Genomic DNA, 19,703 nt, shown 5'->3' on the forward strand with positions numbered 1-19,703 from the left:
CTCACTTGTTTGTTTTGTTGACTAGGTTCCACTTATAGGTGAGATCGTATGGTATTTGTCTTTCACTGGTTGGCTTACTTCACTTAGCATAATACTGTCCAGTTCCATCTATGCTGTCATGAAGGATAGGAATTCCTTCTTTCTTTCTGCTGCATAGTATTCCATTGTGTAACTGTTTCTTGATCCACTCATTTACTGATGGGCACTCAGGTTGTTTCCAGCACTTGGCTATTGTAAATGATGCTGCTATGAACATTGGGGTACATAGGTTCTTTTGAATTGGTGGTTCAGGATTATTAGGGTATAATCCCAGCAGTGGAATTGCTAGGTCAGAAAGCAGTTCCATCTTTAGTGTTTTGAGGAAATTCCTTACTGTTTTCCACAGTGGCTGCACCAGTCTGCATTCCCAACAACAGTGTGTACTAGGGTTTCCTTTTCTCCACAACCACACCAGCACTACTTGTTTGTTGATTTGTTAGTAATAGCCATTCTGACAGTTGTGAAGTGGTATCTCACTGTGGTTTTAATTTACATTTCTCTGATGGCTACTGATGTTAAGCATTCTTTCATATGTCTATGGGTCATCTGTATGTCCTCCTTGAAGAAGTGTCCATTCAGGTCCTTTACCCATTTTTTTTATTGGATTGCTCCTTTTCCTGATGTGGAGTCACATGAGTTCTTTATATATTTTGGAGATCATATCTTGTCTGAGGTATCATTGGCAAATATGTTTTCCCATTCATTTTGTTCCCTTTTTATTTTGCTGATGTTTTCTTTAGCTGTGCAGTAGCTTTTTAATTTAATATATTCCCATTTGTTTATTTTTCTTTTATATTCCTTGCCCCAGGAGATATATTGGTTAAGATATTGTTGCATGGATGTCCGCCATTTTACTGCCTATATTTCCTTCTAGGACTTTTATTGCACCCTGGCTTACATTTGAGTCTTTTCTCCATCTTGAGTTTATTCTGGTGGATAGTTTAAGTTGCTGGTCTGGTTTCTTTTTCTTTTCTTTTTTTTTTTTTTACATGTAACGCACCAGATCACCCAGAACCATTTATTGAAGAGGATGTTTTTACTTCATTTTATGCCTCTGTCCCTTTGTTGAATATTAATTCACCATAGAGATATGGATTTATTTCTGTGCTCTCTATTCTCATATTGATCCATGTGTCTTTTCTTATGCCATTTCCACCCTGTTTTGATTTCAGTGGCCTTATAATATAATTTGATATCAGGTATTTTGATCCCTCTTACTTTGTACTTATTTCTCAAAATTGCTGAGGCCATTTGTGGTGATTTATGGTTACATATAAGTTTTTGAAATATTTTTTCTGTATCTGTGGAATATATGTCACTGAAGGCATTTTTGTACACCAACAATAAAATATGAGAAAGAGGAAGTAGGAAAAATCCCATTTACCATAGCAACAAGAAATATAAAGGATCTAGGAATAAACCTAACCAAGGAGTCCAAAGACCTGTACTCAGAAAACCACACAATACTGTAGAAAGTAATTAAGGAATAGACAAATAAATGGAAGCATATACAGTTTTCATGGATTTAGAAGAATTAATATCATTAAAATGTTCATACTACCCAAAACAATCTATGGATTCAATGCAATCCCTATCAAAATAAGAATATTTGGCAATTTTTATAGATATTTTTATTGTCATGACTGGGAGGGGACTACTGGAATCTAGCAATTAAATATTAAGTTTAATTCTAAAAAATCTTGCAATGAATTTTATAGCCTGCCTGTGTAAATCACCTTGTGTCTGCCCATTAAAGAGGGAAGAGTGCCTATCTTAATGTCATAGAAGTGGATTAACATGTCATAACACACTGGACAGATGAGACTGATAGCAGTTTACTAGTCCTATATACTCATAGCCCAGGGAAGGAAAACACTGCATCTCATTCAAGGCTACATGGAGACTGTGTTCAGAAACAGAGTGTAAATCCGAGGGCTGTGGGAGGCAGGCTTTATACTACCAAGAGGATGCGGTGTCCCTTAGTTCCTGTGTGAGGACGTGATTCACTTGTTTAAATAATTCTGTGGTCAGTCAAGTCACTGAAACCTAGTGGTCTGGAATAAGCAGGAATTGTTTTTGGTTCCTTTGATAAAGAGGGTTGCTTGGCTATTGGACCTTATCTGCCAGAGAATAGCGGGAAGAAATATTTGTGTTTAGGTCATTTAAAGCCATCTTGACTTTACTAGATATAAAGAAATGGCATAATACTGTCCCTTGATTTCAGGCCTTCTACCATACACACTACAGAGAATTACCTTCTTCAAAATATAAATAGTGGAGCATGATAGCACAGTTAGTGGTGGCCCATTCAAATCTCCCCTCATCAGCAATAATTTGACAGCCCTCAATGGACAAAAGACACCTTATATAAAAAAGGCTTAAGACTTCTCCAAAATACTAACCATGCAGGGTAGATACCATGATCACAAAGCTGGTTTTCCCTGGTGAGGTTTTTACATTGAACTCCAGAAGTGCTGACCCCTGAGATTTCCCCAAATATGGGAAACTGGACTGCATGATTTGTGGTAATGGGGGATTGCCTTCACACTCTCCAGTGGCAGAAAACAAGACTCCACCAAAAAACTGGTAAAACTAATCAAATATTCAATAAAGTCACAGGATACAAAATCAATATATAAAATGTAGCTGTATTTCTATATCCTAACAACTTATCTGATAAAAACAAATCAAGAAAGGAACCTGTTAACAATACCATAAAAAAGTAAAATACTAAGGGGTAGGCAAAAGTAGGTTTAAGTTATAATACAAAGAAATAGTACAATAATCAATAAGTAATAATATAAGGATAAACTGTGTTTTGCATACTAACAACTGTAAACCTACTTTTGCCCACCCCTTTATATAAGAATAAACTGGACCAAAGAGGTAAAGGATTATACTTTTAAAACTATAAGATATAGATGAAAGAAAGTGGAAAAGATACAAATAAATGGAAAGGTACTCATAGGTCACAGATTAGAAGAATTGATATTGTTAAACTGTCCACATTACCAGAAATGATATTCAGGTTTGGTGAAATCCCTAACAAAATTCTAATGTTATTTTTAACAGAAATAGAAAAAAAAAGCAATATAAAATTTCATATGGAAACACAGAAGCATCTGAAAAGCCAAAGCTGTCTTGAGAAAAACCAACAAAGCTGGAGGCATCAACATACTGATTTCAAACTATATTACACAGCATTAAAAATAGGTGCATAGACCAATGAAACAGAATCAAGAGCCCAGAAAGAAAACCCACGCACATAAGGTAAACTAATCTTTGACAAGGCCACAATTGGTAAAAGATTGTCTTTTTAACAAATGATGTTGGAAAACATGCATATCTATATGTAAAAGAATAAAATTGAACTCTTATTTTTCACCATACACAAAAAATATCCTGAAATGGATTAAAAACTTGAATGTGGGACTTGAATCCATAAAACTCCTAGATGGAAACATAAAGAAAAAGCTCCTTGACATTAGTCTTGGCAATATTTTCTTGGATATGACACCTTTAGTATTGTTGTTAGGCAGCAGGCACAGGTACAAAAACAAAATTAAAGTAACACTACATAAAATTAAAATGCTACTAAACAGTCAATAAGAAATAGTAACCTATGAAATGGGAGAAACACTTGCAAAGCACATATCAAATAGGAGATTAACATCTTAAATATATAAAGGAGTCATACAGCTCTATAAAACACCACCACCAACAAGAAAAGCAAATATCCCATTTAAAAATGGGCACAGGACCTGAATAAACTTTTTTTTCCAAAACAGCATACAAAAATCCAAGAGGTCTATAAGAAGTGCTCGATTTCACTAATGATCAAGGAAATGCACCTCAAAAGCACAATGAGATATCATCTCACACCTATCAAAATGAGAATTATCTAAAACATTTGTTACCAAAAGATAACACATGATGGTGCAGGTGTGGAGAAAAAGGAATCCTTGTACACTGTTGATGGCAATGTAAACTGGTGCAGTCATTATGGAACACATTATGGAGTTTCCTCAAAAGATTAAAAGTACAACCGTTATATTGTTGGGAACTGTCCCATCTGGTTTCAGGGACTTTAGCCCTGCCAACAGGCATAAAAGCCCCAAGACTGGAGCTGAGCAAGGAGACCTTGGGAAAATAGGCCACTGAGGAGACAAAACCCGTCCCCCTGGCAGAGGCGCAGCTCCTGCCTCCCTCACATCACCTTGCTTGGCCCCAAAGGATGGCTATTTAGTCAATGATGGGTAAGACCCCTTGATGGCAGTAGCAACCTAAGATAAGCACAGTCACATGGGGGCCATCAAGGAAGGACTTGGGGGACATGGAGAAGGGGCAAAAACCCCTCACCCCTCAACTTTGTCATGGCCAGAGTCCTCATTCTATCTGGAAGAAGTCTCCTTATCTTTTGTCTGCTCTGCCTGCTGCCTGACAACAATAGTAAAGGCAAGTGTAGCCCTAAACTGGATTAGTTGGTTCCAGGGACAGTTAGACCTGGAAAAGGAATGCATTAAATCCTATGAAACTTACTTTGCTAAGAATGCCCTTGAGTTAATGAGTACTGATGTTTGGAATTGAGCATAGAATATGATCAGTTCCCAGGTTTCAAGGCCAAATGGGTACCGCCCTGTCTACCAGACCCTGACCTGAGGCAAATATTTGTGTTCCTTCAAACATAGCCTTTTGATATTGATTGATGAGCTTTGCATGCATGCTATATACCACTGCGCATATTGTTCTCAATAAAAGCCACTTCAAGAGAAGAGCTTGGGGCATTCTCCACTAGAAGGAATCACCACCCCCCTTTCCTGACAGACCGAGAGTGTATGGAATGACTTATTTTATTTTCACCATCCATGGCAACCTGGGGGGACTCTGCATGGAATGGGGTACCCCCATCATTCTATGACATAACAATCTCACTTCTGGGTATACAAGTATATCCAAAAAATGAAATTAATATCTCAAAAGTGATATGATTGTCCATGTTCATTGTTTAATTATATATAATAGCTAATGCATGGAAACGACCATGTTCATTGATGGATATATATATATATATATATATATATATATATATATATATATCCATCCCAGTATATATTATCCATTCATATATATATATATATATATATTCCAGCAGAAGTAATTCCTGCTTGAGTGTGGTTGGTAGGGTAATAATAAGGGTGTAATAATTTATACTTTTATTTTGAAAGTTCCCCCTAAAATGTCATATGGTATGCTTGAGAATATTATTATGCTACAGAATTATGTGCTCATGATTTTGTGATAAATTATTTTGTAATAAAATAGGTGTTATTTGTGCCAGACCCTGTATATAAAGTCTGTCTGGAAAAAGTCCAACCACTATTCATTTAATGAGAATGGTTTTTGTGATGTCGATGTAACCTGGCAGGAAAGGAGAGTGGACTGGAATGCACGTGTGTGAACAATGATGACTTCACTGTACTAGTCAGTGGGGGTGTTAGCACCATTGAGTGAGCATGTGTACTGTGTGGCCATCCCATTCAAAATGACTGAGTCAGTAGAGCAATGAATCTGCATCAAATTTTGTGTTAAACTTGAACACTCCTCCAGGGAAACTATTCAGATGGTTCAGAAGGCCACAAATATGGGCAACTGATGATTGACAACTTCATAACAACAATGTGCCAGTTCATGCATCACATCTCGTGCAGAATTTTTTGGTGAAATATCAAATCACCCAGGGGAATCAGCTCTGCTACAGCCCATATTTGGTGCCCTGTGACTTCTGATTTTTCCCAAAAGTAAAATCACCTTTGAAAGGGAAGAAATTTCAGACCATCAATGAAATTCAGGAAAACACTATGGGGCAGCTGATGGCAACTGGAAGAACTATGTGAGGTCCCAAGGTGACTAATTTGAAGGGAATTGAGGCATCACTGTCCTATATACAATGTTTCTTGTGTCTTGTATCTTCTTCAATAAATGTCTCTATTTTTCATAGTATATGCCTGGATATTTTCTGGACATACTATATATATAACCACATATAATATTCTACAAGTGTCAATTAAGTAATGGTTATTGATAGTGCTATTTTGACTTTCTGGTTTGGTGGAGATGTATTCTTTTAGCCTTCTTTTGTCTGGGAAACCCCTTATTTAGCCTTCCATTTTCATTGAGAGCCTTGTTGGGTAGAGCAGTCTTGATTGCAGGCCTTTGCTTTTCATTACTTGGAATATTTCTTGCCATTCCTTCTGACTTGTACTGTTTCTGTTGAGAAGTCAGATGCTAGCTGTTTCGGGGTTCCCTTATATGTTATTACCTTTCTCCCTTGCTTCCTTTAGGATTCTCTGTTTGTCTTTGATATTTGCCATTTCAATGATGATGTGTCTTGGAGTGAGCCTCATTGGTTTCCTCTTGAATGGGACCCTCTGTGCTTCCTGGACTTATGTGACTTTTTCTCTCCTCCAATTAAGGAAGTTTTCCATCATTACTTTTTCAAACAGGTTCTCTATCCCTTGCTTCTCTTCTTCTTTTGGTATCCTTATTATACGGATATTATTATGTTTCAGGTTGTCCTGAATTTTCCTGAATGTCTCTTTATTTTTTTTTTAGCCTTTTTTTCATTTTCTTGCTCTTTCTGGGAGTTTTTTATACCTTACCCTCCAGCTCCCTGATTAGATCCTCTGCTTCATCTAGCCTGCTTTGGAATCCTTCTACTGTGTTCTTCTATTCAGAAATTGTATTCTTCATTTCCTCTTGTGTCTTATTGATAGTTTCTATGTCCTTTTTCATGCTGATATAGTTTGCAGTAAGTTCCTCATAGTTTCCTTGTAGCTTTTTGTAATTCTCTCTGAGCTCACTGAGCCCATTGATTGTCCTTAGAAACGTTGTTTGGGATTCAGTATCTGATAGTTTACTTGGTTCTATTTCATTTAGTTCTCTTTCTGGGGATTCCTCCTTTCCCTTCAAGTGGTGGATTTTTTTTTTTTTTTTGTCTTCCCATTATTTGTGAGGCTCTTCTCTTTTGCTTTTGCTTCTTAAATTGACCTGTCTTGATTTCCTGACTTTGTGGTGTGAACTTCTATGGTAGGAGACTACTGTCTTTTTTCTTTCTATATTTGCCTCTGATGATGTCAGATGTTGACCCTGTCTGACCTTAGGCAGTCTATTCAAGACTTTCAGGAATCTATATGTCTATGACTGTCTCCTTCAGCTGTTAATCTAGTCACCCTGCATTCAGCAAGCCAGATTAGACACCACAGCGCAGGGCAGAGTCCCTCCTGAGGGTGGGGCTATTGTGTCTCCTCATGCTGCTGCCACTCAGGGGAGTGGTCTGTCTGAGCAAGATGGCTGCTGCTATATGGAGGATGAGTCATCACTGGGATCCCCACAGCTACTCTCTCTGTTCTCTCCCTAAAGCCTCCCTCCTCAGTCTCTCCTCAGGTGTCTCCAGTCCACTCTTCTCCCTCCTTTGCCGAAGCTCAGGGTAAGTGTCTGGAAACAAAAATTTTTGTGTTTGCCCTTTAAATACTTCTTTGCATCTCCAGCTGCTTATGTCTGGCAGAGAGCAACCCTGCTGCTTTTCTCAGCTGGCTGTTATCTATGTGCTTCTTGGTCTCTGGTGCTATAGGCTGGAGATCCCCACTTATGCTTTAGACCCCATACTTCTCCGGTGGATCCAACTGGCCGTTTCAGTATCCATCTGGTGCTGTTGCTCATCTGTGCCCTGCCTGCCTTCTTGAGTCTCTACCGCACTCCTTACCAGTTAGATTGCACTAAACCTGATTCTTCTGTCTGTCCAAGATTTTAAGGCTCCTCTATTGCTATTGTTCAGTTGTTTGTTCCAGGTGATTTTTCCACAATTTAGTTGTAATTCCAGGTTGGTCCTGGGAGAAAGTCAGTGTGACTTCCACTCATTCCTCAACCATCTTGATTCTCTTGATTCACTTTTTATATTGACAGATTATGTATTTTAGCAATATTTCTCCTGGGGAAAATGGGAGGAAATAACAAGATATATATTTGAAAGTTTGTAAGTGTTAACACACATTGAAATATTATGGAATCAACACCTGGTTAAAGATTGAAATTCATAGATGTTATCCAAAAATATGGAACTTCTTTTACCCTTATGAACATTTGTTGTTTCCTAGAGATGCTTCAGATAGGCTTAGAGGACAACAGAGTTATTGATAACTTAATCTGATTAAAACATCAAAAATTGGAGTCACCTGTCAGGCAAGAATTGCCCAGGTAAACCAACCATACCATTTCAAATCAGTAAAAGAGCCCAGTTTCAACTGTTCATGTTTATCACTGAATTAAGAAAATTTTGAGTGCTACCAGCCCCTTGCCAGAATTAAATGTTAATCATCTTTTGAGGAAAATAATATCATCTGAGGCTTTAAAAGTATTTCTACATTTTCTTCATATAAAATGAATTAATTGTATCAAAATAACTGGGCACATAGGAGGTAAAAAAAGCATGAACAACAAGAAAAACAATGTTAAAATCAGGCAAGAAAAGCAGACACAATGGAGCTCCAGATAATGCAAATATCAGATAAATTTTTAAATACCCTAATTTGGTTAGAGACAGTGCATTTTTTTTTTTTTTGCCAAGAATTGAAAGCTGAAAAAATAGTGCATTAGCACTGATGTTTTTGTTAATTTATCTCATCATCCCTTGTCACATTAAAAAAATCATTAATCAAAATTTTCTTAGGATTGTAAAAGCAGCTTTTGGCCTAGAATTTAAGGTAGAGGTGAGCTGACTCTTGTCCATGAGCCAAATCTGGCTTACTCCCAGTTTTTGTAGGGGCCACAAGATAGAAGTGTTTTTACATTTTTAAAAATAGTTGAAAAAAATAAAAATAAAATGTTTTCATGCATGACAAGTTAGCATTATTTACAAATCAAATCTCAGTGATCACAAATAATGTTATACTGGAACACAAAAAATAATGAAAGGTTGAGAACTGAGAAGTATAACCATTGATATTAAGAAACTAATGTGTGAATTTGCAAGAATACTAAAGGTAGCTAAAGGTATAATCAGAAACTGGAAAATGTGTATCAAAAGAAAATATACATATAAAGTCAGAGAGAAAAAAGCATGGATTAAAAATACATAAGATGGTAAGAGGAATAAAAGAGAGATTGAAAAGCTTGTACATATAAGTATAGTCTAAGTAGGGAAAAGAGGATAATAGAATCAAATATATATTTGAAAATGTAATAGATGAAAATTCTTAAAAATTTATGGGCAGCATTAAGTTATAGGTGTAATAATCCACATGAACCTTAACAAGAATAAATACAAGGTAAAGAATATCTGGGAACATGAACATAAAACTCTTAATTTTTTAAAGATTTTATTTATTTATTTTTAGAGAGAGGAGAAGGGAGGGAGAAAAAGAGGGAGAGAAGCATCAATGTGTGGTTGCTTCTCATGTGCCCTCTACTGGAGACCTGGTCTGCAACCCAGGCATGTACCCTACATTGGGAACTGAACCAGTGACCTTTCAGTTCACAGGATGGTGCTCAATACACTGAGCCACACCAGCCAGGGTAAAACTCTTATATACCAATGACAAAAAATATCTTAAAAGCTTTAGGACAGAAAACATAATTCAAAAGGAGTAATAGCAATGCACATATTATAGAATATATTAAAACAATATTGTCAAAGTGCTTAAAAACTTAATTGCATGCATAGAAATCTACATCAAGCAAAGATAGCTTTTAAGAATAAATTTGAAATAAAGACTTTTTTAAAAAAGCAAATATTGTTAATTTAGTCACCAGTAGACTCACATTAAGGAAATATAAAAGGTCCTCTAGGCAGAAGGGAAAAGTTAGCAGATGGCAGCCTGTCAATTAGGAAAGCAATGAAACGCAATGAAAGGATACATATGTAAGGAAATAAAAATGAGTATTGACTCTGTATATCAATAATTATAATTTATAGCTGAATGAATAATTCCAAAATGCTTAAGGGAGAAAAGGGAATATCAAATATGAAGAAAATAGAAGGCCAAAGTGAGATGGTATATTTAAGCCCAAATATATCAGTAATTATATTAAATTTAAATAGACTACATTCTCCAATTAAAAGACAAAATAATTGTGAGTTACATAATATTTAAATATGATTATATACTATTTAAAACATGTCCAAATCATTAAAAAAAAACAAAATTTTAAGGTAAAGTTAAGGATAAAATATATCATGGAATTAGTAGCCAAAACAAAATAAAATAGTTACACTAGCCCTGGCTGGTGTGGCTCAGTGGATTGAGCACCAGCCTGTGAACCAAAAGGTCGCTGGTTCGTTTCCCGGTCAGGGCACATGTCTGGGTTGCAGGCCAGGTCCCCAGCCAGGGGCAACTGAGAAGCAACCACACATTGATGTTTATCTCCCTCTCTTTCTCCCTCCAATCCCCTCTCTCTAAAAAGAAATAAAATCTTTGAAAAAAATAAAATAGTTATGTTAATATCAGGGAAAGTGTATTTTACAGATAGGGATAAATGTTTTCCAGGGAGAAATAGGAATAGCCAACAATAATTTAAGTTCCAGTACACTATAAATATATAAAAATTCTAAAATTGTATGTCCTTAACAACATACCTTTATATTAAAAAATAATAACATTGTATGATCAGCTCAAACAAATGAAATAAAAACATTGATAAAACTTACTATCTAATGATAAAATAACTTTTTAGGATATTGTTAATAAAAGGAACTTCCTTAATTTTTATAAACTATGAGCAAAAATATTGCAAACTTTGTCTTTAAGATATAGAAAGAAACAAAGTTGTCTATCGCCATCACTTCTATATTCTACATAATTTTGTAGTGGGATACAAAGCCAGTGCCAAAATCAATAAAAAGGAATAAAATATGTAAGTATTATAATGAAAGAAACGAAGCTCTCATTATCCACAGACAATATAATTTGAATAAATTATTAAAATTAATCAGTGAATTTCATGTGGTAGCAGAATATGAAAGCAATATCAAAACCAGCTGCATATATACATCCTGACTTCAAAAAATTAGAACATGAAAGTTTAAGCTTTGCCAGTTATAATAGACATTTCTTCAAGTATACGTAAAGAAAACTTACAATAACATAAAAATGTTTAAAAATATACCCAGGAATAAAGTTAATGGAAGATATGGGAAAACTCAACACAGAAAGTTGTTCAATATTCATGAGAAAAATTTATGTAGATATAAATAAATGGAGCATACAGCATGTTCACTGATTTAAAAAGCTCATTTTTTCAAAAGATATTCTTCCCAAATTTGTCTGCACATTCATTACTCCCACAGCAAAATTCCACTATGTATTTTGTAAAAACTGACATATTTTAAAAAAAAAAACTTAATAGTTATATAATGGATGAAAATTAACCAAGTCACTCTTAAAAAAGAACAAGGTAGGAGGGTGTAATTTGCTAGATGACTGGTAAAAAAAAAGCAAATATATTACTATGATTCAACAGTAATTAAGATAACATTTTACTGATTCAAAGATAAACAAATATAACTATGTAACATAATTGAGAGTCCAGGAACAAACCTACACATACATAGAGCATTAGCTTATTTCAAAGTTGGCATGGAAGACAACAGGGAAAACAAAATACATTATGTTAAGTGGGCTGATTCAACCGGATATTAATGTGAAACAAAATGAAACTGACACTAATGTTTACAGCAACACAATTGACAATAGCCAAGTGCTGGAAACAACATAATTACCCCGTCAGTAAATGAGTGGATCAAAAAACTCTGGTACATTTACACAATGGAATACTACGCAGCAGAAAGAAAGAGCGAGCTACTACCCTTCAGGACATCATGGATGGAACTGGAGAGCATTATGCTAAGCGAAATAAGCCAGACAGTGAGAGACATGTATCATATGATCTGTAAGTGGAATCTAATGAACAAAACAAAGGAGCAAAATAAAACAAGAGACATGGAAATAAAGAATAAACTGTAACCAGAAGGGAGGGGTGAGGAGGATAATGGGGGAAAGAGGGGAAGTGTCAAGTCAAGGAACATCTATAAAGGACCCATACACAAAGGCAACCAGGGACAGGGATTGATTTTGTGAGGTGGGGGTGGGTAGGACAGGGGTAGCATATTGAGGGAAAATGAGGACAACTATAATTGAACAACAATTAAAAAAAAAAGAAAACACTACATATAAATATGTAATGTTGCATTTATAAATAAAATTTTAAAATAAAAAAAGACCAAAAAAAAGAACAAAATGAAACTAAACTCTTAACTCATACCATGTACAGACAATTTAAGTGGATTGTACATTTGGTGTACAGATAAATTAATAAATCTCATAATATTAATATAGGATAATCATAAACTTATTAAACTTTATTCTTGGAAGAGAAGATGCTCAATTTCTTCCTCTCAGGGCCAAGACAGCAGTTTTGCCTTCACCTCTCTCATCCCAGCTACTTTCCTTCCACTGTCCCTTCATCTACTTTCAGTTACCATTCCTCCTTTGAAGCTCACACTATTGTCAAAGTACACCTCCAATTTCTCATTTTCTGTATTGCAATCAACTGCTCCAGGTTCCTCTCCCACAGTGTGTTTTTGACATTTTCTTCTATACAGCCTCTTTTCTGAGGTGACACACTTATCTCCATGTATTTCTTTTTCTTCCATCCACTCTTCTTCGAAAGAAATGTCTCTTCTGTTGATCCATATCCCCTCATATCTCATCTGGTTGAATCTCTGTACATGTATATATGTGCCTGTCTCTGTATCTCATTGTCTTTTTCTACCTTTAGGCTTTACTAGATCATTTTATTTAGCCCAATAATTTTCAAATCTCTTCACTGTAAAAAAAAGGATAAAATTTTTTGGGACACCACTGTTCTCAAGCTATCTTTTTCTGTCTCCTTTTACTCACCCCAAAAATGATGATTATATTTCATTTATTTGTATATCAATTTACTACACACTCTCTTATTAATTTCTTGTAATATAACAACCAGCTAATTACAAAATCCATCAACCAACTTTGTTTACTGCACTGTGAATATCTCTCAGTAGAATTTGGTTACTGCATACTTTTTAAAATACTCTCCTCTCCCCTCACCTTCCTTCATAAAATACATTTCTCTCCTAGCTGCATTCTATTTGACCCTATCTTCTCTTTCTTCTTTTCTAAGTCTTCTGCCTTTATTCACTATTTAATTATAGATATTCTCCAATGTTTTGAAATTTTCTCCCTTCTCTTTCCATGCTTCATTTTATTATTCACACCTCTGGCTTCATTTTCTTATACTTTTATTCATTGCAAATTCATATTTTAATACACATCTCAAAATTACTTCAGTACTGTCTCTTCAGTGAGGCCATTATTGATGGTCAATGAAATTAATAACTTCTTTATCTTTACACACACAACACTTTACATGCTACATTTTGAACCTAGTAATATTTCCTTGTATTCAGAATTGCTATTTGCATGTCTATATTTTTCACTTTCTCCAAAACGTAAGTACTTTGGAAATATGAATTTGCCATCTCTATATAGTGATTTTGTGTATTGTGATTTTTTTCTTTTTCAAGAAAAAAAATGTAATTCTGTGACAAGTTTCCTATCGGTGTGCTCAGTTGTAACCCTATGCTATCACTCTGTAGACAGAGAGCACAGAAGTGGAAGCCAATTTTTGCTCTGCTTCATGGATATTCATCCCTATTTTAATTTCTGTGCATAATTACAGATTTGCTCTTTGCATTGTAGTACATTAATTCTAAGCATTACAGTGTTTTCATGCCTTACTTCTCTATAGGATGTGTCTGTGTCAATCAAGTCTCAAATGTCCTCCCAAATAGATAGCTGACAGAATTCTTGACAGCACTTCCTGTAAGTAGTAACAGAATAAAAGTCATAGTTTAGGGAATCACTACTTCATTTGTTGTCATTTTGCCCAGGAGCTCAAGCAGTTATTTCATATCTTTGTGTTTATATATTTTATGTTTTTTATTTATTTGAAAATCAAATACATGTATTATAGTAATCTGCAATAACATAAAGATTGCAATTTTAGTTGATATTTTCTCAACAAGTCCATTGAGAGAAATGAAGTATTCTTTCTCCCTTTTTCTTTTTTGTTATACCGTTTTTCTTTTCTACTTAAAGAATGCTTAAGCGGAATTAGAGAAGCATATCTGAGCTATTTTTTTTTCAGTTATATGACTTCAATGGCCTTTCCTTTATCTCATTTTATCTTCATGTGATGGCCAGAATAGCATGCACAAGTTTGTTGGGCCTTATCAAAGAATAAGGGAAACTAACTAACCTTCCTCTAAGTTAATAGGTAACTCTTCTTGATATTTTCTTTTGTATCCTTTGCTCTTTATAAAATAATGACCTCAATACTAGTATAAAAAACACAGTTAAAATTAGTAATTTGTAATCACCCTTCCCTCCATATCCTTCTCAGCCCACACTGTGCTCATACCAACAATGTAGTAAAAAATGGAAAACTGCCCTTGCTCTAAGGTTATTACTGAGTATTCCTTCCCTCATATTCTTAAATGGTTAGTAAGTTTTCTTGATTTTTATATGGCCTTGATTTATATATAAAAGACCATGAATTGAATCTTTTAAAAATATTAAAGTGTTACCAAATTTTTAGTCAGTTCTGTTTTGAGTAAAAAAGAAGTGCAAAATGTAAAGTTGATTTACATTTTAAAATTTAGTATTAGAATTATCCCATGATTTTGTCATATTTGCTGGCCCACAAAATGTGGGTCAGAGCTTTCCATATGATGTTCAAAAGGACATAAATTTAGTAGTTATTGTCACCCACCCACCATTACTAATTGTGCCTGTAACTGGAAAATAATAAACAGACAATTTGCAAGATACATGGTGTTGATTAGATGAAAATTATACATAGTTCAGAGATTATCACATGCTCCTTACCCAGGTTGCGTTAAGATGACTAAGAACTAAAACAAAAACACACATTAAAACCCATCTTGGGTGAAATGGGCTTTTAGGAACCAAATAACTTTATCATTAATGTTGTCACCTACACATTATGTGTTAGTATCATATTCTGCATTAAGGTTTTCTACCCCTTTAAGTTTTCATGCTAAAACAAATTTCACTGATTTGGGGGAGTTCAATGAAAGTGCTAAAACGAACAAACAAAAACCTACAGTACAAGGGAACCACAAAAAGAGGAAGATGAATTATGAAGAATATTTGAATTAAACAAATTTAAACTGAATAAACATACATAAATCTAAAAGTCTCTCTATCCACAGGCATAACTCTGATTTTTACCCTCTAAACATGTTTAACATCCTTGCCTATAACAGAAATGTGATACAGAAGTTAAGAGGTTGGGTGATGAAACAGATCATCAGCTGTCAGGGAAAATGGAGCATCTTTGCCTCTGCATAGTCACTGACCAAGTGATTTATTCAAATCAGTTAAGTATGCTATATGGAAAATCATTTTATACAAATGAAATGAATATTCAATATCTAGTGCCCAAGATATAAACTTCATAAATAACATCTGTTTAAAATGAACAATAGTTTTTACTATGTGGTTGTTTTTCTGAAACATCTGTAATCCAGTAAGTTAGGTATAAAGTTAAACAATCATGACGGAATGTACCAAACACAGTTTTGAATCATTTATAATTTCCGTTAGTGCCATCTTGGGAAGATTTACACATTCATTATATAATTTTTGCTTGCTGTTTAAACAGATAGTCCCCATGCTTTTAAGATACTTCTTTCAAAAGTCAAGAAATTATATGGTCCTATTTCAAGGCCCTAAACACTTTTGCCACACACTTCTTGGTTTTATTAAATTTTACCATATCTCCCACAGCTTTCATCTTCTTAGACACATAAGACCTGATATTGTTGCCTGAGCATGTGGGAGTGCCTCACCTCTCTTTCCATCATTTTAGTTTCTCTTTGCCAAACCTTTTCTAGCTGAGTTTCTCTGAACCATGCTCTTAAACTCCATAATGAAATGCCTGTCAAAGCAAGATAATTTTCCAACTAGGCACTACAAAATACTCTATCAGGAAGCAATTATTTCTTTTAAAAATATATTTTATTGATTATGATATTAAAGTTGCTCCATTTTTCTCCCTTTGCCCCTCTCCACCAAGTACCCCCATTCCTTATAGCAATTCCCTCCCTTAGTTCATGTCCATGGATCATGCATATAACTTCTTTGGCTTCTCCATTTCCTATACTGTTTTTAACATCCTTTTTTTCTATCAGGAAGCAATTATTTATTTATTAACTCTTTATTTTAGTGCCTCTCAGGGTATGGCATTGATCAGTTATTCACTATGTATAATTTTGAGTTCTGACTTGGCTTCTATAGGAAGTATAATGAGTAATTCAACCCATAAATAAGTATAATTTTACTTAGGAGATTTATGGGGAAATTATGCATAAAGATAAATACCAGCATTAATATTTAAAATCCATGTGGCTTGGACTAATAATTTGTCATGAGCAGGAAGTTCACCCAAGCGATGTTTAAAAATTGTAACATAAATTGATCAATCTTGTGTAGATCTGAATTGGTTAAGCTACCTACAGTTATGTGTTTTAAGTTCACAGTATTTGAAGTATTGAATTTCTACTTCATTTATAATTAAAGTAAATAAAATGCAGAAAGCATTAGGAAACCAAATATAATATTAAGAGAGAAAATAAGAGTTTAGTTTGAACTGTAGTCTTCTACTACTTACTTGGTTGTTAATTTGCTCCATGACCTTCAATCAGTAACCTCATTGTGTCTCAGAGGATATAATAATCCTGACCTGCTTCACAGGGGCGTGCTGTACCTTAATTGATGTGTGTTAAATGCCTGGAGGTACTTTAATGAAAGCCATTATTGAAATGCAATTATTAACATTTAGGGTAATGAAGTTAGCTTAGATGGTATAGCCAAGCCTGGTAGGAAGATGGTTTCTAAGTTCAAGAACACAAAAATTCTCTGATACAATTTGTGTTTTTTTTGAAGGTCTAAAAATGCAAAAATAAAAAAAAAAGTGAAACCATAACTGGCTTATTTGCTGACTTTAGCAGCATTAGGGCCTGCAGTTTATTGCTTTGTCTCTGATCAAGTGCATTGCAATCAATGCAAATTACTACAGTGATGCTAGGAGATAATTTTGTAAAAATGTCAAAAATGCAAAATTTGGGAGAGCTGGATAGGCTAGAAATGACTGTATTGATTTTGTAAAGGTTGGTAAATTACTACAATACCTCCTTACTTCAAGGTAGATTGCAACTCTTGCATTTTAAACAAGATCAACTCTAATTTTAAACTTCGGGAAAGATTTAGTGTATTTACATGCATTACTTTTATCTCTGAGAAAGTTAGATCATGTGCTTACCTAGTAGAAATGAGTTGGAAAATTCCCAGTAGGACTCATCCTTCTGCTCAACAATTCCTACCTGTCTATACATTTCATCAGGCTTGTCTTTTCACTCAGAGAGTCCCAAGACAAGAATGAAAATAAGTTTAAAAAAAGAGGAAAAATACCCTCTGTATTCTCAAGAAATTACAGAAACAAACAAAAAAAAGCATTTTCAGAAAATGGTCTGAAAAATGATCATTCCATCTTCAGTAATGTCACACTTACATTTATAATTTTTTATTAATGCTATTCTTTAATATCAATTGCATTTAATAGTACAACAATGTCTCCAACATAAGGTCACGCAAACTGAAAATTCAAGACAGAGGGATTTTCTTCAATTAGATCTTAGTTTCAGTCACAATATGGGAAGTTTCAGTGCTTCTAAAGGTATATAATGTAATATTCTGTTAAGATTTATTTTTTGTTTATTTATATTTTCTAAAAAATTTAGAAAAAATATATTAAAAACTGCAACTAACACCCATGATATTACTTCTCAAAATTAACAAAATTATCTTATTAGTGATATTTTTACTTTTTATTTTATATTATACATGTATTTAACGTGGAGAACATTGTTCAAGCCACTTTGTTTTGTACCCCAGTCTGATTCTTCTCCAAACTTCATCAGAACATATCACTATTATGAATATTTTTATATCTATACTATGTCTTAGTATTTTATAACTTATATGTATTTATATATATTAGAAAATAATATATCCTATAAGGTTTTTGGGGGTGTGTGTGTGTGTGTATATATATATATATATACACACACACACATATATATATATATATACCAAATACCAAATATATATATACACAATATATATAAACATATATATAAAAAACATATATATATATATATATATATATATATATATATATATATATATATATATGGTTTACTAAGGCAGCTGTGACGCAATTACACAGACCGTTTGGCTTAAACAACAGAAATTGATTTTTCACAGTTTAGTTTCTTCTAAGGCCTCTCTCCTTGGTTTGCAGATGGCCACCTTCTCCTTGCATCCACACATTTCCTATCTTCTGTGCTCATGCATCCCTCGGGCCTCTTTAGGTGTTCGAATCTTACCTACTTTTGAGAATACCAGTCAGATTGGATTAAAGCCTACCCATTTGACCTCATTTAACCTTAATTACTTTTTCAAAGGCCTTATCTCCAAATATAGTTACATTCTAAGGTACCATCAGTTAAGATTTCAATGTATGAATTTTGGTAAAACAAAATTCAGCTAATAATGTGTGTGTGTTTGTATATAATTTTCCTCAGATATATGTGTATGGGTGGAGGGGTCTATTCAGATGGTATCCAGCTATGGAACATGAAAAACAGAGGCATTTGTTAAAGAAAAACATTATACATAGGACAGTGACGCCTGAGTCCCCTTCAAAGTAAGCACCTTGGGACCTCACACAGTTCTCCCAATCACCATCAACTGGCCCATCATATTTTCCTGAATCTCATTGACAGTCTGAAATCTCTTCCCTTTCAAAGGTGATTTTAGTTTTGGAAAAAGCCAGAGGGGTCACAGGGTGCGAAATCTGGGCTGTAGTGGGGCTGAGTCACCTGGGTGATTTGATATTTCCCCGAAAAAATTCTGCATGAAATGTAATGCATGAGGGGGGCACATTGTTGTGATGAAGCTGCCAATCACCAGTTGCCCATAGCTGCGGCCTTTCTGAATCATCTAGATGGTTTCTGCAGAGGAATGTTCAAGCTTAACGCAAAATTTGATACAGATTTGTTGCTCTACTTGCTCAGTCATCTTGAGTATTATGGCCACACAGTACACATGCTCACTCATCAGCATCTACTGCCCCCACTGACTAGTACAGTGAAATCGTCATTGTTCACACACGTACACTCCAGTCCAGTATTCTTGTTTTCCAGGTTACATGGATGTCACGCAAACTGTTCTCATATTAATAATGGCTGGATTTTATCCAAACATCTCTCTCTCTCTTTATATATTTATATATTATATATATAATATATATATTATATATATATATAAAACTCTATCAAAATTACTTGTATGTCACCATTCGCCCATGCATCCATTCAACATATTGGACAGGGACTGTATTCAGATGTTGATCATGCAGAGATAAAAAGACTTGTGCTCTGCAGGTTTTCAGACTTGAGTTTGAATTCTGACTTTGCTTAATAT

At 34.5% G+C, this 19,703-nt stretch overlaps 1 protein-coding gene and 1 non-coding gene across 2 annotated transcripts in view; one reads left to right on the forward strand and one right to left on the reverse strand.

Annotated features, from left to right (window-relative positions):
- LOC129073332 (neuronal acetylcholine receptor subunit alpha-9-like) overlaps window positions 1-12,802 on the reverse strand; it is a gene marked incomplete at its 3' end in the record, with an annotated part of 28,149 nt that extends 15,347 nt beyond the window's left edge. Inside the window, exon 1 of the mRNA XM_054576979.1 lies at window positions 12,572-12,802. Within this exon, the coding sequence (XP_054432954.1) occupies window positions 12,572-12,802 (231 nt within the window). The remainder of the gene's footprint in view (window positions 1-12,571) is intronic.
- Window positions 2,434-2,594, forward strand: LOC129073398 (U1 spliceosomal RNA). The gene has a single exon (XR_008529439.1). It is a non-coding gene; the product is annotated as a U1 spliceosomal RNA (small nuclear RNA).
- Window positions 12,803-19,703: the final 6,901 nt, after the last annotated feature.

The sequence above is a fragment of the Pteronotus mesoamericanus genome, unplaced genomic scaffold (assembly GCF_021234165.1).
Source record: "Pteronotus mesoamericanus isolate MK-2021 breed Mesoamerican mustached bat unplaced genomic scaffold, CSHL_Meso_final contig_40, whole genome shotgun sequence".
Classification (NCBI taxonomy): domain Eukaryota; kingdom Metazoa; phylum Chordata; class Mammalia; order Chiroptera; family Mormoopidae; genus Pteronotus; species Pteronotus mesoamericanus.